The sequence below is a fragment of the Phyllostomus discolor genome, chromosome 2 (assembly GCF_004126475.2).
Source record: "Phyllostomus discolor isolate MPI-MPIP mPhyDis1 chromosome 2, mPhyDis1.pri.v3, whole genome shotgun sequence".
NCBI classification, from domain to species: Eukaryota; Metazoa; Chordata; class Mammalia; order Chiroptera; family Phyllostomidae; genus Phyllostomus; species Phyllostomus discolor.
This window is the reverse complement of record NC_040904.2, coordinates 102,380,782-102,404,521: the sequence shown is the minus strand read 5'-3', so window position 1 is coordinate 102,404,521 and position 23,740 is coordinate 102,380,782. Positions and strand designations below refer to the sequence as shown.

Genomic DNA, 23,740 nt, shown 5'->3' with positions numbered 1-23,740 from the left:
CTTGTTTATTCATTTGTCTCCAGTGCCCAGAACAGTGACTAGCACATAAATGCTCATTAAAAATTTGTTGAATGAATAAACTGTTTTCTAGAAGATATTTAAAATTCACTACCTCGAGTTCTGGCCAAGATGGAGGCATAGGCAGAAACCCTTCGCTTCCTCGCACAACCAAAAAGAAGATAACAACCAATCTAAAGTCAATAAACAACCAGAAGTGCCAGAAAATCAAACTGCATGGAACTCTGACAACCAAGGAATTAAAGAAACAGTCAACCAGACTGGTAAGACGGATGCAGAGAACCCAAGGCAGCGGACCATGGGTGGGGCTGGCTGCGAGAACCCCCTGTGAGGTGGCAGACTGTGCAGGTGGGACTGGCTGAACAGGAAACTGAGACTCAGAGCTGACTGTGGACTACAGCAGGGGTTGCCGGAGTGGGAGAAACTCCCAGTCTCACATTGTTCCCTCACTGGCCCCTCCACCACAGGCACTGTCACAGTGCAGCAAGGAGAGCTGCCCTACCCTGGTGCAGGGGAATACCTAAGGCCCCGCCCCCTTACAACTTAAGGGTGTGCCAAGACGAAGAAATAAGGCCCAAATGAAAGAACAGAGCAAAACTCTAGAAAAAGAACAAAGTGACAAGAAGACAGACAACCTGTCAGATGTAGAGTTTAAAACACTGGTAATCAGGATGCTCACAGAACTGATTGAGCTTGGTTGAAAAATGAAAGAACAAATGAAAGATACCCGAAGTGAAATAAAACAACATGTTCAGGGAGCCAACAGTGACATGAAGGAAAACCAGGACTCAAATCAATGATTTGGAACAAAAGGAAGAAATAAACATCCAACCAGAACAGAATGAAGAAACAAGTATAAAAAAAAAATGAGGAGAGGCTTAGGAACCTTTGGGACAACTTTACACACTCCAATATCTGAATCATCGGGGTGCCAGAAGGAGAAGAACAAGAACCAGAAGTTGAAAACTTATTTGAAAACATAATAGAGGAAAACTTCCCCAATCTAGCAAAGGAAATAGACTTCCAGGAAGTCCAGGAAGCCCATAGAGTCTTAAAGAAGTTGGATCCAAAGAGGAACACACCAAAGCACATCATCATTAAGTTACCCAAGATTAAAGATAAAGAGAGAATCTTAAAAGCCGCAAGAGAAAAGAAGACAGTTACCTACAAAGGAGTTCCCATTAGACTGTCAGCTGATTTCTCAAAAGAAACCTTGCAGGCAAGAAAGGGCTGGAAAGAAGTATTCCAAGTCATGAAAGGCAAGGACCTACATCCAAGATTGCTCTATCCAGCAAAACTATCATTTAGAATGGGAGGGAAGATAAAGTGCTTCCCAGATAAGGTCAAGTTAAAGGAGTTCATCATCACCAAGCCCTTATTATATAAAATATTAAAGGGACTTATGTAAGAAATTGAAGAAGTTCAAAAATATGAACAGTAAAATGACAACAAACTCACAGCTATCAATAAATGAACCTTAAAAAAAGGAAAACAAAAACTAAGCAAACAACTAGAACAAGAACAGAATCAAAGAAATGCATATCACGTGGAGGGTTTTCAGTGGGGAGGGGGAGGGGAGAAATTGGGAGGAAGGTACAGGGAAGAAGCATAATTGCATAAAATAGACAGGGAAAGGTAAAAAGTGGTATAGGAAACAGAGAGGTCAAAGAACTTGTATGTACAACCCAAGGACATGAACTAAGGTTGGGGGGATGCTGGAGTGTTGGGGGGTGCAGGGCAGAGAGGGGATAAAGGGGGAAAATTGGGAAAATTGTAATAGCATAATCAATAAAATATACTTAAACAAACAAACAAACAAATAAAAATCACTATCTGGTAAATACAGGAATTACTTGTGATCACAAAGTCTTAATAAAGACTTAATAAAGAAGCAGAAGTCTCTCTGTGAAATTGTATCCAGGTGTCAGTACAGGAAGGGTATTGCAACAATGCAGAAAGACTGTGGAAATGTTCTGTTTAGTGTGTTTAATTCTTATAGAAATTAGGACTCTGCTTACTTAAAAAGAAGACTGCTATCCAAGCAAAATGAATTGGAAGCACTTGCTTTACCTAAGTAATGTGCAGAGTATAAAAATAGTTGAAAACATAACTTTTTCTTTGAAATTATTCTAAACTTAGAGAAAGTTTGCAAGAATATAGGAGTTCCTATATACCATTCACCCTGTTCCCCTGATGTCATCCTCTTACATAACCACAGTATAACCATCCAGCCAGGATATGACCACTGATACAATACTATTCACAGACTTTATTCAAATTTTGCCAGTAGTCCCACTAAGGCCCATTTTCTGGTCCAGAGTCCAATCCAAAATTCCATATTGCATTAAGTTGTCATGTCTACTCAAATCCATAATAGCTCCTTCAGTCTTTGTTTTTTATGACCATAACACTCTTGAACAGTACCAATCAGCTGTTTTGTAGAATATCCCTTAATTTCGTTTTGTCTGATATTTTCTCAAGAGTGAAGTGATATGTAATTTTGGCAAGAATACCACTAGCCCTGGCTAGTGTGGCTCAGCTTGTTGGAGCACTGTCCTGGTCAGGGCATATGCCTAGGTTGTGGGCTCATCTGGTCCCCAGTTCAGGCGCATATGGGAGGCAACCAATCAATGCTTTTCTCTTGAATCAATGTTTCTCTGTCTCCCTCCCTCTCTCTCTAAAAAGCAATGACAAAATATCCTCCTGTGAGGATTAAAAAAAAAAAAGAATGTGCCCTGGCTGGCATAGCTCAGTGGATTGAGCGCGAGCTGGGAACCAGTGTCCCAGGTTCGATTCCCAGCCAGGATACATGCCTGGGTTGCAGGCCATAACCCCCAGCAACCGTACATTGATGTCTCTCTCTCTCTCTCTCTCTCTATCTCTATCTCCCTCCCTTCCCTCTCTAAAAATAAATAAATTTAAAAAATCTTTTTTTAAAAAAGAATGCCACTATGATGATAAGTAATATATCTTATTATTGGTGATGTTAATTCTAATCTTTTGGTAAGGTGGTATCTGATAGGTTTTCTCCACTGTGAAGTTACTATCTTTCATTTGTAATCAGTATCTTGTGGGAGGGGAAATAAAGACATTCTTAGCTGAAAGAAGACTAAGAGAATTTGTTGCCTATATATGTACCCTAAAAGAATAGGTAAAGGAGTTCTCTAAACAGAAAGGAAATAATAATAATAAAAAAAGAAACCTTAGAACACTGGGAAAGAAAAAACACAGTAAGCAAAGATACAGGTAATTATAAAAGTGATTCTCCTTTTCCTCTTGAGTTTCCTAAATTATCTTTGATGGTTGAAGTAAAAATTATAATATTGTACCATCTGGTGTGGTTCATAGTATATGTAGAGGAAATATTTAAGATAATCATAGAGGATGGCAAAGGTACCTTAAAGGAGGCACGGTTTCTATGTGTCTGACTTGAACACATAAAATAAGACCAGGAAACTGTGATGACTATGTATAATGCAATACCCAAGCAACCATTTAAAAGCTATACAGAGAGGTACACTCAAAAACACTATTGATAAATCAAAATGAAGTTCTAAAAGAAAACGTTCAAGTTAGTTATAGGAAGACAGGAGGAATATAAAATATAAAAATTAAAAACAGAAAACAAAAGTAAGATGGCAGATTTAAGCCCTAACACAACAGTAATTACATTAATTGTAATGGCTTAAATATAGCAAGGAGAAGATGGAGATGGCAGAGTGGATTAAAAAACATAAATCAACTCTATGCTATTTAGCAGAAAATTCACTTCAATCATATAGGCAAGCTGAAGTAAAAAATGAAAAGGATATTCCATGCAAACATGAGTAAAAATAAAGCAAGAGTGGCTATGTTAATATCAGGTAAATACAAAAATATTTCTAGGAAAAAAAAAATAACCAGGGACGTAGAAGGATATTACATAATAATAAGTGGATCAATCCACCAGGAAGGCACAGCAATCCTAAATGTGTATGAACCAGACAACAGAGCTGCAAAATACGTGAAACAAAAGCTGACAGAGCTGAAATGAGAAACACAATTATAGCTGAAAACCTCAATACTCCTCTTTTGACAATTGATAGAACAACTGGACAGAAAATCAGCAAGGATATGGGAAAAAAAAAAAACATCAACTATGAGGATCTAATTGACATTTACAGAACATTCACTCAACTGCAGTAGAATACAAGTTCTGTTCAGGTGCCCATGGAACTATACCAAAATAGACTGTATCCTGGGCTACAGAACAAACCTCAACATGTTTAAAAGAAGTGAAATAAAAGAATGTGTTTTTCTAACCACAATGGAATCAAACTAGAAATCAATAATGGAAAGAAAACTGGAAAATCTCAAAACATTTGGAAACTAGACAACATAACTCTAAATAATCCATAGATCAAAAAAGAGCTAAGAGAAAAATTTTTTTAAAAAATTGACCCCTGACTGGTGTGGCTCAGTGGGTTGGGCATGGACCTGCAAATCAAAAGGTCACCAGTTCAGTTCCTGGTCAGGGCACATGCCTGGGTTGTGTGCCAGATCACTAGTTGAGGGTGTATAAGAGGTGACCAATCAATGTTTCCCACATCGATGTTTCTCTCCCTCACTTTCTCCCTCCCTTTCCCTCTATCTAAAAATAAATAAATACAATCTTTGAAAAAATTAATTGAATTAAATGAAAATGAATATACAACATATCAAAATTTATGGGGCACAGCTTATGAAGTGCTAAGAGGGAGACTTAGAACACTAAATGCAAATATTACAAAAGAGGGAATTCTCCAGTCATCTAAGTTCCCATCTCAAGACCTAGAAAAAGAAAAGCCAAATAAACCCAAAGCAAGTAAGAGAAAGGAAACAATAAAGGTAAGAGCAGAAATCAATAAAATTGAAAACAGGATAAAAACTATAAAACAAAGAACAGGTTCTTGGAAAAGATTAATAAAATGAACAAGTAAGACTAACAAAAAGAGAAGATACAAATTACCAATATGTGGAATGAAACAAGAGTATCTATCACTGCAGATCCTACAGACATCAAAAGGACAGTAAGGGGACACTCTGACCAACTCTGCACACAAATTTGGTAACAGATGAAATGGACCACCATCTCTTAAAACACATACATACCACCATAATTCACCCATTATGAAACACACAATTTGAGTAGCTCTATAAGTATTAAGAAAATGGAATTTAATATATAGTATATAGCAACAATAATCAAACTATGTGGGACTGGCAGAGAGACAGACACATAGATATACAGGACAGAATGCTGAGCCCCCAAATAGACTCACACAAATATGTCCAACTGATGTTTGACAAACATGCAAAAGCAATTCAGTAGAGCACAAATAGCCTTTTCAACAAATGGTGCTAGAGCAATTGGCCATCTATCCACAGGCAAAAAAAACAATCAAACAAAAACAACCCCCAAACTCATTCCCACCCAAGTTTCACATCTTACACAAATCTTATTCAAAATGGATTGTGAACTTAACTGTAAAACATAAAACTATAATACTTTTAGGAAAAAAAATGGAGATAATCTCAGGATCTGGAGGCAGGCAAAGAGCTTTTAGAACTGACAAGACAACATGATCCATATAAGGAAAAACTAACATAATGAATTCTATCAAAATTTAAAGCTTTTGCTCTGCAAAACACCCAGTTAAGAGGATGAAAAGATAAGCTACAGACTAGAAGTTATCTGCAAACCGCATATCTGGCAAATGGCAAATGTCTAGAATGCATAAAGAATTCTCAATCTTGACAGTAAAAACAAACAATCCAACTAGAAAATAAGCAAAAGACATGAACAGATGTTTCACCCACGAGGATACTCAGATGACAAAATAAGCACACGGAACGTTGTTCAACCTCATTAGTCATTAGATTAAGTGCAAATTAAGACAACAATGAGGTATCACAACATACCTATCAGAATGGCTACAATATAAAACAGTGAAAACACCAAATTCTGAAGAGGACGAGGAGAAACTGGATCACTTGCACATACTGGTGGGAATGGAAAATGATATGCCACCCCGGAAAAGAGTTTGTCTGTCTCTTAATAGAGCTAAGCGTGCAACCACCATATGACTAGCAACTGCTATGTTTATCTCAGAGAAATGAAGACTTATGTTCACACAAAACATAAGTCACACAAAACACTTCTAGTCTGATACATGTATATGAGTGTAGCTAGCACATGAAAGATGGTTTGACTTTGGGTGATGGGCACACAGATCTTATATCATAGAAATGTACACCTGAAACCTATATGATACTATTAATGAATATCACCCCAATACATTTAATAAAGAAAAAAAATGTTTATAGCTGCTTTATTTATAATAGCCAAAAATTGGAAAGAATTCAGATGTCCTTCAATGGATGAATGACTAACCATGGCGTGATACATACACACTATGCAATTCTATTAGCAACGACTAGGAATAAGCCATTAATATATGCACCAACCTGGACAAATCTCCAGAAAATTATGCTGAGTAAAAAAATGCCAGTCACAAGAGGTTACATATTGCATGGTTCCATTCACTTAAAATGAGATTACAGAAATGGAGAACACAGTAGGGTCGCCGGAGAGAATAAGGAGCAGAGGGAAGTGGGTATGACTATAAAGGGTGACAGGAGGGGTCCCTGTGATAGGAATGCTCCATATCTCGACTGCATCAACATCAACATCCTAGCTGTGATAAAAACTATAATAGGAAAACTTTACATATACATACTCTGTTGGCAACTTACATTATAAACAGTTAAAAATACACAATATATGCACACACAAAGTGTTGCAAAATGTTTATAATAGGTGACTCTAGGCATACTAGTCTTTCAATTTTTCTGTGAATGTGCAAGTTTTCAAAATAAAATGATGAGGGGAAAGGAACAGTCTCTAGTTTCTAGTTCCTTTGGTTTCCTACTTAAAATGATATATAGCAAGATTACTCCTACCTGCCTGAGTTCCGTGCTTCCACAAGGACCTACAGCCTAGAGAAAAAGGCAACATACCATGTGGTAGTGGCCACTGAGGTCAGATCTAAAGGGGATTTAAACTATCCCAACGACTGGGGGTACAGCATGCTATATGGTAACACACAACCACTTAAGTTTCACTGTGAAAAACCAGCATATTTGACAAGCATATAGTTTCATGCGTGTCGATATGAAGAAAACTGGTTTTTTACTTTTGTTTTTAAAGCTTGAATATTTTTATTTTTCTCAAGTAAAAGAGCACCTAATGACACTGCTTCTCTGTAGGGCAATTCTTAGAACTACTTTCCCCTGTTCTAGGGGATGTGACAGAGGTGTGCCTACCTACAGGCAACAGCATGGGTGCTGGGGTTGCACAGACCTGGGTTCAAGTCAGTGACTGGCTACAGGAACTTGTAGGCCTCAGTGAAAAATGATGATGATAATAAGATGAGTGTGGGACTTTGTGAGAATAAAATGGTACAAGAAATGTAAAGGGCTTAGTAAACATCAAGTAAAGCTCAATACATTTTGCTTTGTTATTATTATTAGCATTTAAAATTATTTTATTAAGGTAAAACAGTCAAAAGCATATTTTTCAAAAATAATTATGAAATTATTTTAAAGTTAATATTTATCTCACACTATTTTAGAATCATTAGGTTGTAACATTATAAAAATTACACAAATGTAGAAATTATGTTTAGAGACAGCAAGTAGAATGAACACAATATTTAAAATCAGAAGCCCTGGCTGGTGTGGCTCAGTAGATTGAGCGCCGGCCTGGGAACTAAAGGGTTGCCGGTTCGATTCCCAGTCAGGGCACATGCCTGGGTTGAAGGCCAGGTCCCCAGTAGGGGGCGTACGAGAGGCAACTACACATTGATGTTTCTCACCCTCTCTTTCTCCTTACCTTCCCCTCTTTTAAAAATATATATAAATAAAATCTTTAAAAATAAAAAATAAAATCAGAAGACTCAGAGTTAAGTCCTGACTCCACCATTTACTTACTGGCTATGTGACCTCTAGATAATAACGAAGCTGCCTCAGGTTTCTTATTTTCAAAAATGAGATAACATTCCTTGTGTGGCGGGATTGTAAAGATAAAAGTTTAGAAAATCTACACAAGAATACTTCTTAAAATTAAAGGACTGTGACATTAACAAATACAAATTTTCAGATTTCCTACATGAAATGTCATTCATTATAATTAAATGTGTTGAATTTAATAGAAAAATAATTTCTAAAGATAAGTAATTATGAAAAAACAGGGGATTATAAAGAAAGTGGGGCCACTGGGACTAAAATTTTTATCCATCTTTACATAAAAGTCAAATACTTATGTCCAAAATATTTCACTAGAGACTTCTACTGAATTTTAGGTGGTCTTATATTTGCAGTCTTGAATCTTTCTAATGTTCTTTGTGTGCAAACCAGAGAAATGTGTTACTTGTAAAAGTTTGATCAAAAGGCCTTGTTTGCTCTCATATGTTTTAGCGAAAGCAGTTTGTAGTTTGGGTAACTGGCATGGTTATCCCACACCTCCCTACAAACCTGTGCCTCCTCTCTTGGAAATATGAATACCCATCTCCCGTCACCGGGTACAAAACCGCCTCCCTCCTTACACCTCATATCTATTCTGTCAAGTCCCAGCAGTCCTCCTTCTCGGTCCTTCCCCTCACACACATCCCTAACTGCCATCACCTCTCATTACCTTCTGCCTGAAGTCATGGAATCACCTCCCAACTCATTTCCTTGCTTCCAATCTCCCTGCTCTGACAATCCATCACTGCTGAAACCCGGCCTTTGCTGTCCCCTGTTCAAAGACTTTCCTACAAGTACAAAATCCTCAGACTGGAGTATAAGCAGAGTCTGGATGCTGAGTGATCAACCAGTCACCACAACATTTAGAAGTAATCTTTACTGCTATAGGCAAATGGCATGGACCACTGAAGCCCAGCACTGGACAGAGTTAACATTAAGTTCACTGGGATCTATGTCCACTCAAAATGGAGAGGTAGGTCACAAAGCTAATAGAGGTTCAAATTAAAAGGAAGGCAAAAAAACCATTATGTTTATTTATTTAAAGTAAAGTATCAAGTAGTAATTGATACTGGAAACAAACAATAATGGGAAAGTGTTTCTTAAAACTAGGAGAGAACTTACCTGGTAAAGGCAGGCTGCTGTTCCAAGGAAAAATGCAATGATGTAATTAAAATCCTCACCATCACTCTGCAAAAACAAAACAAAAAATTACTTTTCTTCTGGTGGAAGCCCATTTTCAAAAACAATCCATTGGGATAGGCTATGAAGACGTTTATGCACAAATGGTCAAAATTTTCACAAAGTGGTATGTAAAAATTCTCAAGAATCCTAAGAGGGAACCAAAAAACATCGTAAGGTCCAAGGAGTGTGAGGTAGAAGAAAACCACCAGTGTTCCTCCATGTTTTGGCCTGCAGGTCAATTTCATTTTACCTAAGAGAAGATGACAATCAATAGGAAAAAGTTTCTATATAAAAGTCTCTCCTCTCTCCTGATGAAACCAGATAAAAATGTACAACACCCCAGTGCCCTATAAAGTTAGTCTTGCTCACTGGGGTCATTACTTAACCCAAATAAATATTGACACATTTTACTCTTTAGGAAGCACATCACTGAACTGTCTGATACAATAATTTGACAAGATTAAAAAAGAAAATCATGAAAAGCTACTGCCCACTAGAGTGTGCTAAATCCCAATGAGAAAAATCAGTCACACTTGCTGTGCCGGAAAAACAGCCACCCAGAGGAAACACAGAGATGCATCACACACTAAACATTCCTTCTGAAAGAAAGCTAACAGAAACATGTAACAGCCCATGCTTCTCTATTCCTTTTTGATTCCTCGTAAATGTCTATAGTTATTAGTTCAATGTTTTCACGAAGTAGAATGCAAAGCCTAGGCAAGAGCATAAATCTGCCCCTTACTTCCAAAAAAAATCTTTAATACAATGAACATTTCCATAAGACATGAGAGTGTCCTTCATGACCATGTCTTCGTGAAGTAATATATGGAGAAAATTCCCTTTCCACTTGCTGTTGGGCAACAGAACCGATGGTAAGGCAGAGGGAGAGTGGCTTATCCTAGAGATGATCTCAAAACAGGAGCCATGAGTCTGTCTGGGATGCTTAGGGACTGCTCAACCCCAGAGGCATGGAAGGCCACCATGAAACCTCCACTTTAACAATTCTAAGCTTTAAATACAGGGTGGGGCAAAGGTAGGTTTATAGTTGTGAGTACATGAAAGCTTATTCTTGTGTTATTAATTATTGTATTACTTTCCCTGTGAGCAACTGTAAACCTACTTTTGCCCCACCCCTGCAAGTTCTACCTGATTATTTTTCTTAATCCTTTCCTTTTTCAATCATCTTTTATCTGATTATAAAAATTTACCTTCATTGTATAGAATTTGGAAAACAGATTTTTACAAAGAAGAAATTCATATAGTCCATAATACCTCAACTCTGGAAGAATTACTGCTAACCATTTTATGTATTTCTTTCTGATATTTTCTATAAAAATAAGCCCATTTAAAAAAACTAGAATCATACTTTTATATACTGCTTTTTAGTCACATTATATCATAAACATATAAACACTCTCAAGATATTCCTCAACCACATGATTTGTAATGTTTTTATAACTTTTCATTATGGGGATATACTACTATAATTTAATTATTGTCCTATAGTTGGTTATTACTTTCTCCCTAAATTGACAATATCACTTTATAGTTCTTTTAATTGCCTTTGGAATACAATAGACCATGTTTCTGGAGTCAGTCAAATTTGGGTTAAAATCTTTACTTAGCAGCTGTATGATCTTTAGACTATTTAACTTAAATTTCCTTTTTTGAAAAATAAAAGTTGTAGATATTAAATGAAATAACATTTGAAAACACCTAGAACAGTAACTGGCACATAGAAAGTGCTCAAAAAACATTCACTGCCCTGGCTGGTGTGGCTAAGTGGATTGACTGAGTGCCAGCCTGCGAACCAAAAGGTTGCTGGTTTGGTTCCCAGTCAGGGCACATGCCTGACCTGCCGGTCAGGTCCCCAGCTGGGGGCATTCAAGAGGCAATGGATTGATGTATCTCTCGCACATTGATATTTCTCTCCTTTCCTTCCCCTCTCTCTATAAATAAATAAATAAAATCTTTTAAAAAAATCATTAAGTTCATTTCTCCCTAAGGTTACTGTCTACATCATTCACTGGATAATTAGATTACCTTCTGCATTGTTTAAGCCTCTAGTGTACTAACCTTATCTTCTCAGTTAGACCTTAACCCTTCTTCAAGACAGAAAATAAATCTTTACTATTTTCATGAAACTGTGCAGATAGTAGGAATTCAACAAATGCATGCTAGATTAGGTTGACCTTTGAAAATTCTTTATTTCTACTTGGTAAAGAGAAGATTGTCTATAAACATATCCTTCCATTCAATAAATACTCATTAAGCCCTAATGAGCCAGTACTGTGTTACTAGACCTAGGATAGGAAACAAGTCCATACCAACTCAAGAAACTCACTCTCTAATCAAGACGGGAGATACATAAACCAACAATTCCCACCTAAAGTGATCATTGATAATATAGATATGTGTACAGGGTACTACGGGAGCCTAGTGTAGACCCATCTGATTCTGCCTGGAGAAAAAAGGGGTCAGGAAAGGTCTGGTAGAGGAAGGCTTAACGTAGGTCCTGAAGGATGAGCTGGTAGACAAAGCAGACAACGTAGGAAGAGAATTCCAGGCAAAGGGAACAGCACATGCAGTTTCAAAGAGGGAAGAGTCAGGATGATACCCAGGTTTCTTGTTTAGGCAATATTCTAATGATACCATTCACTAAGCTGGGAATATAGGAAGAAAAGTATTAGATTTGAGAGGAGAAAAAATTGAGTTCATTTTGGACATGCTATTTTAAAGTTGCTAGTGGAACATCCAAATAATTATATTTAGAAAATACTTAAATGTGCTTCAGGAAAGAATTTGCCCTACAGATCTAGTTTAGTAGTCATCTAAATAGTAGTAAATTAAAGAATAGCCTATTGTAATTGAGTGCAAGTCTTAACTCTTGAATGGTTTCTAGACTGGGGAGAGAAGAAAACACTATCAAGGATACTTGGGGTCAACTGTGGAAATTTGAATAGAGATTTTATATTAGATAATACCTACTGCACTGATCTTAAATTTCCTGGATGTAACAAAGGTATTGTGATTATGCAGAGAATGTCCTAGACCTTACAACAGACATATTGAGTGACTGTGGAATAAACTGTCATGATACCTATAATTTTACTTTCAAGCGATTCCACAGGAAAGAAGAAAAAGAAAGAAAGAAGGAAAGAAGAAGAAAAGAAAGAAAGAAAGAAAGAAAGAAAGAAGAAGAAAGAAAGAAAGAAAGAGAAGGAAGGAAGGAAGGAAGGAAGGAAGGAAGGAAGGAAGGAAGGAAGGAAGGAAGGAAGGAGAAAGAAAAGAAAAGAAAAGAAGAAAGAAAGGAAAAGAAAAAGAGAAGAGAGAGGGAGAGAGGAAGGAAGGAAGGAAGGAAGGAAGAAGGAAGGAAGGAAGGAAGGAAGGGAGGGAGGAGGAAAAAAGGAAGGAAAGAAGAAGGAAGGAAGAAGGAAGGAAGGATGGAGAAAGGGAGGGAGGGAAAGACGAGAAAGAAAAGTAGGTTGGTATCCCGGTGAATGTTAATTGCATTGTTTTTTAAACCTCCTGTAACTTTGAATTTTTCCAAATAAAATGTGTGGTAGGGGAGAAGGAAATACAAATTTAAAAATGCTATGCAGCCATTTAGAAAAATGTAATAGATCTCTATATACTGATGTGAAATGATTTATGTATTGTTGGGTAGAAAAAGATTTAAATTACTATGAAGAGTTCTGCCACTTACATAAAAAATAATTTTAAATTAATAATTATATAAGTAAATATATAAATACATATGTAGTAGCATATGAACATAATCTCTCTAGGTAATATCACTCACTGACTCTGAGGAGGAGAGGGAAGAGAATTATGTAATGTAAAGAAAAGTGACAGGCCTTCATTGCCTCTGGTCAAGCTGGCAGCGTAGGCAGACATAGCTTGCCCCTTTGTACAACCACATCAAAATTAAAACCAAAATATAGAGCAACCATCACGCAGAACCCTCAGAAATCAGGTTGAATCGAAGTCTAACAACTACAGTATTAAAGAGACCACATCCAATCCAGACTGTTGGAGGGGCAGAGACGAGGAAAAGGCGGGTCTCACATCCCAGTGAGGTGGATTAAAATTGAGGAGGGGGGAGTGAGGAGTCCCAGTCCCACACCAAGACCTCCAGCCCAGGGCTCCAGTGCCAGGAAGATAAATCCCCACAACTTCTGGCTGCAAAAACCAGTGGGGATTGAGTCCTGGAAGAAACTTCTGGAGCCCCAACCAGTTCCTCTTAAAGAACCCACACAGGGATTCCCCTACTCAGACTCACTCCCTCTGAGCTCCAGCACTGGGGAAGCAGCTTGAAAGGCACCAGTGGCATAAAGGGAGGAATTCAGGAGTCTGGCATCAAGGCAAGCAGAGGCCATCAACTCTTTCCTAAATCCTCCCCCCACAGAGATGGCAAACTGGTGCCATATCTAAAACTCTATCAATCTGGCTAACTCTGTTAAAACACACCTTGGGTTTCCCTAGAGACTCTACCCCATCCAATTTACAGGCCCACCCAACCTACTTTTCCATATGAATGACTGGTCTAGCTCAAGCTCCTGCCTCCCAACTTCCTAAATCCTGTCAAACAAGGAATACCTGCTCTCAGTGAGCCCCAGGCAGCGCACTAGCAGCAGCCAGCCTAGATACACAGCTTGGCCTCACATGGGAATCTCCAAGCCAAGCACAAATAGCAGCCATCTCAGATTGCTTTGTAGCTCAGGCAGGGTGGACCTGGGCAGAACACATGATGGGGCTGACCTTGGCCTGCACCACCCAGGAAACTCCAGAGCCTGTGCACCCACTGGATAGCTACAGATCACATTGGAGCACCACCACCCTACCCTGCCCCCCACACAGCTGATCCTCCACAGAGGGCAGAGGCTGGTGGCAAGTGGTCACAGTCAATCCTTGCAGCAGACTGGCCTGGGCAAATCCCTCCCATTGACCTGCCAACAGCAACCAGGGTTCAACTATAAGAAGAGAGCGTACTCAGACCACATGAAAGGTGCACCTCAAGTACCCAGCTTGGGTGATAGGAGAGGCTGTGCCACTGGACCCTATGGGGCACCTACTACATTAGGCCACATCACCAAGACATGGAGTTGAAGCAGCTCTACCTAGTACATAGAAACAAACACAAGGACGCTGCCAAAAGGAGCAAAGAAACATGGCCCAAATGAAAGAACAGCTCAAAACTCCAGAAAAAGAGCTAAACAAAATGGAGATAAGCAATCTATCACATGCAGGGTTCAAAACACTGGTTATAAGGATGGATGCTCAAGGAACTTAGTGAGGACCTCAATGGAATAAAAAAGATCCAGTCAGAAACAAACGATACACTAATTGAAAGAAAGAACAATATACAGGGGAACAACAGTAGAGTGGATGAGGCCAAGAATCAAATCAATGATTTTGAACATAAGGAAGCAAAAACAACCAGTCAGAACAATGAGAAGAAGACAGAATCCAAAAAAATGAGGACAGTGTAAATAGCCTCTGGGACAACATCAAGAGTTCTAGCATTCCCATCATAGAGGTGCTAGGAGGAGGAGAGAAAGAGTAAGAAATTGGAAATCTATTTGAAAAAATAATGAAGGAACACTTCCCTAATTTGGTGAAGGAAATAGACATGCAAGTCCAGGAAGCAGAGAGAGTGTCAAACAAGGTGGATGCAAAGAGGCCCACTCCAAGACACATCATTTAAAAAAATGCCAAAGGTTAAAGATAGAAAGAGAATCTTAAAAGCAGCAAGAGAAAAGCAGTTAGGTACCTACAAAGGAGTTCCTATTAAGACCATGAGCTGATTTCTCAAAAGAAACTTTGCAGGCTAGAAGGGATTGGCAAGAAATATTCAAAGTCATGAAAAGCAGGGACCTACAGCCAAGCTTGCTCTACTCAGCAAAGCTATCATTTAGAATTGAAGGGCAGATAAAGAGCTTCCCAGAGAAGAAAAAACTAAAGGAGTTCATCATTACCAAACCTTTCTTGTATGAAATGTTAAAAGGACTTATTCAAGAAAAAGACAATCAGCCCTGGCTGGTGTGGCTGAGTAGATTGAGCACTGGCCTGTGGACCAAAAGATCATGGGTTTTGATTCCCAGTCAGGGCACATCCTGGGTTGTGGGCCAGGTTTCCCATTTGGGGCATGCGAGAGGCTACTGATCAATGTCTCTCTCTCTCTCTCTCTCTCTCTCTCACACACACACACACACACACACACAGGTGTTTCTTTCCATCCCTTCCATTCTCTCTAAAAAATAAAATGTTTTGAAATAAAAAGATCAAAACTATAAACAATGAAATGTCAATAAATACACATTTATCAACAATTAAATAAATCTAAAAAACAAATTAAGCAAACAAGAATAGAGACAGAATCATGGATACAGAGAGGGTTTTGATGGTTGCCAGATGGAAGGCGGGTGAGGGAGTATGGGTGAACAAGCGAGAGGAATAAGAAGTGTAAATAGGTAGTTCCAGAATAGCTGTGGGGATGTAAAGTACAGTATAGGAAATGGAGTAGCCAAAGGACTTACATGCATGACACATGGACATGAACAATGGTGTGGGGATTGTCTGAGGGAGTGGGGGGTGTTGAGTGGTTGAGGGCAAAGGGGGGAAAATTGGAACAACTGTAACAGCATAATCAATAACATATAATTTAAAGAAAATAATGCTAAGGGAACAACACAACCAGGTCCCTAGTTTCCAGGTAGCTAACCATTCCATATGGACCAATTCAGTTTCTTGCCTCAAGAGAAAGCAGCACTGTTGCAGTAAATTTACTGTAGAACATCAGTGAAAATGAAAGAATTCCATATCGAATATCAAAAAGACACATCTTCAAAGTTACAAGCATCCAGATTGTCCCCAAATTATAAATGATCTAATAAAAAAGACCACTCCCCTGTCCATAATTTACCTCATGCTCCTTTCACGCCTCACCGCCACAATTTTAAGAATCTGTTTAACACAAAAACCCTTGAAGCTTCTAGGGAACTATGGACTCTAAGATAGAGTCAGGAAGAAGCTACAAAAAGAGAAAAACTACCCAGGATCTCCTTACTCCTCACAAAAATACTTACCTTTACTCTGCCTGAAATTTTCATTACTTGAAATCTACCTATTAAGTTGGTTTGACAAAAGTTGTCTTTTCCCTGAATACTCAGTTTTATTATTTAAAATCTGAATAATATGTTCACATGGTTCAAAAATAAAAATAACATATAAGAAGTTATATCATGAAGATTCTCATTTCCACTCTGCTTACCATCGGTCCAGTTCCCATCACATTTATTAGTTTCTTATCATTCCAGAGCTCATTTATAAAAATTAATGTAAATTAAAATAAACTTATTTTTCCAGTCCATCTTTGGTGGGAGTAGTTGGGAACTGGTAGGTGCAAGGTCGGAGGACCTGGTCCCCCTTCTCTCACTGGCTTTCTCAGTATGACTACTGTTTACAGAGGGCACAAGATTGCACATCTGACCTTGAAATATGAATCAGATTATTGAGCCTATGTTCCCTTCTGACTGGGGCTCTGAGTCCCTATCTGACCTGTGTGAATGTTGGTATGTGCTCTGTGAGGGTGTGTTTAATTAATACATTTTTATCTTCGGTGCAGTTTTAGGTTTACAGGAACTTAAGCAGTAGAGTGCTTATATACCTTTTCCCCTGCTCAGGTTCCTGTTATTAACATCTTGCACTAATACGGTGTTTGCTCTGCATTGTACGTTCTTAGGTTTTGAGAAAAGTATAACCACCACCACCACTACATAATGTACAGAATAGTTTCACTGCCCTAAAAATCTCATGTTCCAACTAGTCAGCCTTCCTCCCTCCTTCCAAAGCCCTGGCAACCACTCATCCTTTTACTCACTGCCCCTATAGTTTTATGTTTTCCAGAATATCATATAGTTGGAATGCATAGCATGTAGTTTCAAGACTGGCTTTTTTCATTAAACAATATAAATTCAAGGTTTAGCCATGTCTTTTTTACAGCTTGATAGCTCATTTGTTTTCATTACTGAATAATATTCCATTGTACAGACCATCACAGTTTATCCATTTACCTTGAGATTTCATAGATGCTTCCAGTTTTTTGAAATTATGAATAAAGCTGAGATATACACTCATATGCAGGTTTTTGTGTAGATATAAGTTTTCTACTTATTTGGGTAAATATACTGAGGAGCATGATTTCTGGATTGCATGGTAAGGGTGTGCTTAGCTTTGTGAGAAACAGGCCAACTGTCTCCTGAAGTGCCATTTTGCATTCCCATCAGCAATGCATGAAGAGGTCCTATTGTTCTATATGCTCATCAGCACTTGGTATTGTCAAGGGATTTTTGTTTTTATTTTTGCCATTCTAATAGATGTGTAGTGATATCTTAATATTTTGATTTGCAATTCCTTAATAACCTATGATGTAAGCATCTTTTCCTGTCCTTTTGTGGGGTACCTGTTAAGTTCTTTTGCCAAGTTCTTTTTTAAATGGGTTGTTTGTTTTCTTGAGTTTTAAGAGCCCTTTGTATGTTTTGGATACAAAACCTTTGTCAGATGTGTTTTCCAAATATTGTCTCCTAGTCTGTGGCTTATCTTTTCAGTTTCTTAATGTTCTTCATAGAACAGAAGTTTTTCAATTAAGCCTAATTCACCAGTTTTTCTTTCATAAATCATGCTTTTGGTGTTGTATCTAAAAATGTATCACCAAACTCAAGGTTGCATAGGTTTTTTTCTATTATCTTTTATAATTTTTATAGTTTCATGTTTTACACTTAGGTCTGTGATCCATTTTGAGTTAAACATTTTTTGTGGAAGTTGTAAGATCTGTGTTTAGATTCATGTTTTTGCCTGTGGATGCTCAGCTGTTCCAGCACCATTTGTTGCAAAGAACATCCTTTCTCCACTGAATTGCTTTGCTTCTTTGTCAAGCACAGTCGACCATATTTGTGAGGGTATATTTCTGGGCTCTGAACTCTATTCCATTGATTTATCTGTATATTGCTTTTCCAATACCACACAGTCTTAATTATTATAGCTTAATAGTAAGTCTTCAAGTTGGGTAGAATGTCTTCTTTCTTTTTCTTCAGTATTGCATTGGCTATCCTGGGTCTTCTGCCTCTCCAATAAATTCTGGAATCACTTTGTCAATACCCACAAAATAACTGCTGGGATTTTGATTAGAATTGTGTTGAGTCTATAGGTCAACTTGGGAAGAACTAACATCTTGACAATATTGAGTCTTCCTATCCATGAACATAGAATATCTCTCCATTTATTTGGAGCTTCCTTGATTTCTTTTATTAGAGTTTTATAGTTTTCCTCATATAGATCTTGAATATATTTTGTTAGATTTATTAAGTGCCTCAATTTTGGGAGTGCCAACATAAATGATATTATTCAAATATTAAATTTCAATCACTCCTTGCTGATATATAGGAAAGCAACTGACTTTTATACATTAACTTTGGATCCTGTGACCTTACTAATCACTTATGAGTTCCAGGAACTGATCCTTTAGGATTTTCTGTGTAGACAAGTATACCATTTGTGAATAGAGACAGTTGGTATTTCTTCCTTCCCAATATTTATACCTTTTGCTCTCTTGTCTAATTGCATTAATTAGGTCTTCCAATACAATGCTGAATAGGAACAGTGACAGTTGACATCCTTGTGCACAATCTGAGGGAGAAAGCATCTAGCTTCTCATCAAATATGATGTTAGCTCAGGATTTCTGTAGATTTTCTTTTTATCAAGTAGAGGAATTCCCCTTTATTCCTAGTTTCCTGTGAGTTCATGAGGGTGTTTGATTGTCAAATGCTTTTTCTGCATCTACTTATATGATATGGTTTTTGTTTAGCCTATTGATGTGATGGATTACATTAACTGATTTTCAAGTGTTGAAGCAGCCTTGTATACTAGAATAAATCCCACTTGGTTATGGTGTGTAATTCTTATACACCACTGGATTTAATTTGCTAATATTTTGTTGGGGATTTTTGCATTAATGTTCGTAAGATATTGGTCTGTGATGTCTTTTTAAAATGTAAATAGTCTAAGAAATTTCAGAGCCACAAGTCAGATACAGGTGGTAATTAGTTTAATCAGATTACAGGCATGCCTTGGAAATATTTATTGTGGGTTCTATTCCAGAACACTGCAACAAAGTATCACAATAAAACCATCTGTAATTTTTTTGCTGATAGAGGGTCTTGCCTTCATTTTGTAAATAAATCTGTGAAGTACAATAAAACCAGGTATGCCTGTATCGTTCTTCTGAAACCCAAAAACAGCGGTAATGAGTCTAAGACATTACTGATCAGAAGGAAAACATGAAACTCTTACGAATCAAGGCACACACTACTCAGGTGTAGCAGCTCAAAAGCATGAAAAGTTGTAGTTTATACCAATCCCATAGTCTTAAAGTTGTAAATCAGAAGAAGAAGAAAAGCAGCAGCTCGGGAAGAAGAGAAATAAGATAGCTGAGTGCCTAAAAGAAATAATTTCCTTTAACATATTTTGTGATACATGACAGCACTGTCTGATTTTTAACTTAAGAGTAGTGTGGTGTAAGCCTCAGGTCTCACAGCTTATGTACTCTCTTCTGTGTCAGGGAAGGTAAGGGTCTGTGGCTTTTCTGAAAACTTTTTTCAACCCAGGACTTTTTCAACCCTTATTTATTAATCTGCTAATTTCAAACAACCAGAGAATTTTTTTTAAAGAAAGATTTCTTTTACTTATTTTTTAAAAGATTTTATTTATTTATTTTTAGAGAGGGAAGGGAGGGAGAAAGAGAGAGAGAGAGAGAAACATCAATGTGCGGTTGCTGGGGGCCATGGCCTGCAACCAAGGCATGTGCCCTGACTGGGAATTGAACCTGCAACACTTTGGTTCGCAGCTCGCGCTCAATTCACTGAGCTATGCCAGCCAGGGCAACCAGAGAATTTTCTTAACTAGAACATTTTAACCTTAAAGTACCACCTTCACAATTTTTGCCAACTCTAAATACTAATGATACCACCATTTATATAATAAATTTCATAAATTTGACTATTAAAATGTGTTTATTTTAAAAGGAAGGTTTTATTTCTCTATCATTAATAGAAACTAGTATCCCTTACCAAGCAGATTCTACATATTAATATATATTAAATGCATTAATTCTTAAAATTAAAAATGTTCACCCCTCTATCATCTACAGCAGCAATTTTCAACTGGTGTGCTACAAGAATTTTTCAAACACGCAATACCTATTTGGTAGGATATTGACCTCTTTTCCCTTAGACTGTCAAATTTAAAAATGCCAACAGCCAACACAAGGATACCCATCCATTGTGAATTAATCAAAATTATACTTATTTTTTTCTCAGGTCAGCAAAACATATTTTTTGGGTGTGCTGCAGAATTTTAGTAATTAGTTTATGTGTGCCATGAAATGGAAAAGGCTGAAAATCACTGGTCTACAGTTATCCATTGTATAACTAGTGGTAAATGTGTCCCATGTTTTAAGAAATACTCATCAAATCCACCCCTTCTCCTTCAGTTGATGAGCAATGAAACTGAGAACCAGAAAGCAAGGTGAGCCATTCAAAGTCACAGAGTTAATCAGTCGCTGAGCTGTGCCAACGCTCTCTTCCTCTTCCACAAACACTACTGTTCTTCCCACCACATCAAGTTTGCTTTTTAAGCAAAAGAGTATCTTATTTATTAGCCTTTTCAGTCCACAGTCTCCAAATTGCCTTTGTTTCTTTTTTGGCAGGTTGACTAACTGGCTCCAAATTGAACTCCTACTGGAGTATAGCTGACCTGGCTAGGGAACAAGGGCAAGAACACCAAGAAATGATATCCAGCAGTCCTGTGCCTAAAATGAAAACGGAGCTTTACCTGAAGGCCCAGGTTGGTTGGAAGAGGAGCCGGGAAGTAATGAGATGCTCCCCTCCATCCCCCACTCAAGGGACAGCGCAGCTTCCTGGTACCTGTGATGTCCTCTGCTATGGGTGTCACAGAGCTGAGAACATTCAGAGGGTACTCAGGATGGTACTCTGAGTGTTTCCCAAGCTAACAGCAATTTAAAACAGAATATAAAGCGTGTGGAGTGGGTTTTAGAATTTAATGCTGACTCCCCTAAAGAGAGATCTGATTTACAGTGTGGAAGTGTCAGAACATCTTCAGAGAAAGCAAGTATTAACAAGGGAAAGAAAAGCTGCACACTCTGAAGTGTGCTCCACTTCTGCGCTCTGTATAGTTGGCACTTGGCTTTATTTGTGGGCTTCTTTGCTTCCCAAGTTCAACTCTAAGCTCTGAGACTGCAGGGCCTATGTCACACATATCTTAGTGCCCCCAAAGTACCCATAAATAGTGCCTCTTGTGGGATAGATAGTAAATACGTGTTAATTGAGACAGTCAACTAGAAATCAGTGGGATTTTTTTTTGAAGTGTTTTTAGAGGAAGGGGACACTAAGGCATGTATAAATAATACAATATCTGGGCATACATTGTAGATTGTACTAATAATCAAACCAAATCAATTCTGTGTAACAAGCAGATTCAATGGACACTAGTCACCTGAAATTGCAAAAGTAGTACAGTACCTGCAGGAGACTTTCTATGGCATGAAAGCCTCGAATTAAATTCAGAGCTCCACATAAAAGACTAAGGATAAATGCCACAATCCCTGACAGAGTTGCTGGTTCCAGTCGCTGGTGAGCTGGAAAATAAAATGGTTAGAAATTATCATCATTATCTGATGTCAATACCTAAACTTAGGTAAAATGAAATTCATCGTTCAATTTAAATAGTCAAATATAGATTAATCTCCATAAAATTATCTAATGATATATCTTGGTAATTAACTATTTTTTAAAATGCAAAATGTCTAACAACATGCCAGCTTCATCACCAAACTCAGGTTATATTAACTAATTTGTCTCTACATTTTTAATGAAGACATCAAACTTGCATTTGGAATATATACTGCTAAGGAGTGCTCACATCAGTAGTAAATCATGTAGAAAAAGCCTTACTCCCTAAATATGTTAACCATTTGCAAGTAGTTGCAAAGATTTGCAAAGGTGACTTTTATTGCTAATTCATTGCATAATTCCTACTTTTGCCAAAAATGCTTACAGAACATTTCAAAGGACAAACATAGGTTGCTTTTAAGCAAAGCTCTCCCTTTTTTGGGTTCCAGGCCTATAAATACCAGAAGATACATATGAAAGCTCATATATACAGTTGATCCTTGAACAACACAGATTTAAACTGTGTGGGTCCACTTAGACCTGGATTTTTTTTTCAATAAATACATACAGTACTTCAAATAAATTTTCTCTTCCTTATGATTTTCTCAATAACATCTTTCTCTAGCTCACTTTAATGTAAGAATACATAATCCATATAACATAAAAAATTAACTATTTATTATTCAACTGTTTGTTATCAGTAAGGTTTCCACTCAATGGTGGGCTATTAGTAGTTAAGTTTTGGTGGCGTCAAAAGTTACACACGGATTTTTGACTGCACAGGCGTCAGCAGCCTGTGCCGTCCAAGGGTCAACTGCAATCACCAATCTGAACTCCACAATACAATGGAGTCTTACAGCTGTAAAGCACCTGGTCTCTGAGGACCATCTGAAGATACAAATGATAGAACACTGGCTGAAGAAGTGACCAGTTTATCCTTATAAACACATTTCCATATCACCTAGGGCTTCAATACTGTGAGACACTTAGTTATACAATAGTTTCCCTTCATCATAGTCTTGCACTTAACACAATTAACAACCAAGTCTACATGAAAACACAAAACTAAATACATAATCATACAGACCTCAAAAAAGAGACAGATGGAAAGAGAAGACAACAGAACTACATTTGGATCGTTTTATTTAAATCACTGCAGTGTGAAGGCTCTAACAATGAAGTTAATGAGGTGGAATGCTGATATAAGAAAGGGCTTAAATCTTTGCAACTTACATTCAGCCATTTCAGCAGAAAAGCTTCCCTACATAGTTAATAAAAACACAAAACCCACACATCACAAAAAGGTATTTATTCCTCAAGTTCAGCAGAGAATGCTAATATGGGGTAACATTTTAAAAAATGTCTTCTGTATCCAAGCTTACTACATAGTTTCCCAATCAATTTTCTTCAGATTCTATTATGAAAACAAAAAATTAAATGCCTTTGTAAAGTGCTGATATCAAATTTTATATCAGTAAAGAAAAATATCTCACAATTTAAAAATCTATCCAACTGGTCTACTAATTAGTCATGTTTTGCAATCTTCTTCCATCCCTCCCCAAAGTCCTCCCTCAGTAATAAGGAAGAACTGGCCTTTAACAAAAAAAAGAAATCCTCAACATGGGCCTCAAGCATAAAACCACCTGACAACTGAATAGATTGCATAATCACACTTCTGCAGTACACAAAACAAGTTTACCTTACAAAAATCCCCAAATAATATTCTATATTATAACTAAAAAAAACCCAC

The 23,740-nt window shown here is 37.5% G+C and overlaps 1 protein-coding gene across 1 annotated transcript in view; it reads right to left on the bottom strand.

Annotated features, from left to right (window-relative positions):
* SEC22A (SEC22 homolog A, vesicle trafficking protein) overlaps positions 1–23,740 on the bottom strand; it is a 68,449-nt gene that overhangs the window by 3,238 nt on the left and 41,471 nt on the right. Inside the window, exons 5-6 of the mRNA XM_028505034.2 lie at positions 21,841–21,956; positions 9,184–9,249 (exon numbers count right to left, since the gene is read on the bottom strand). Of these exons, the coding sequence (XP_028360835.1) occupies positions 9,184–9,249; positions 21,841–21,956 (182 nt within the window). The remainder of the gene's footprint in view (positions 1–9,183; positions 9,250–21,840; positions 21,957–23,740) is intronic.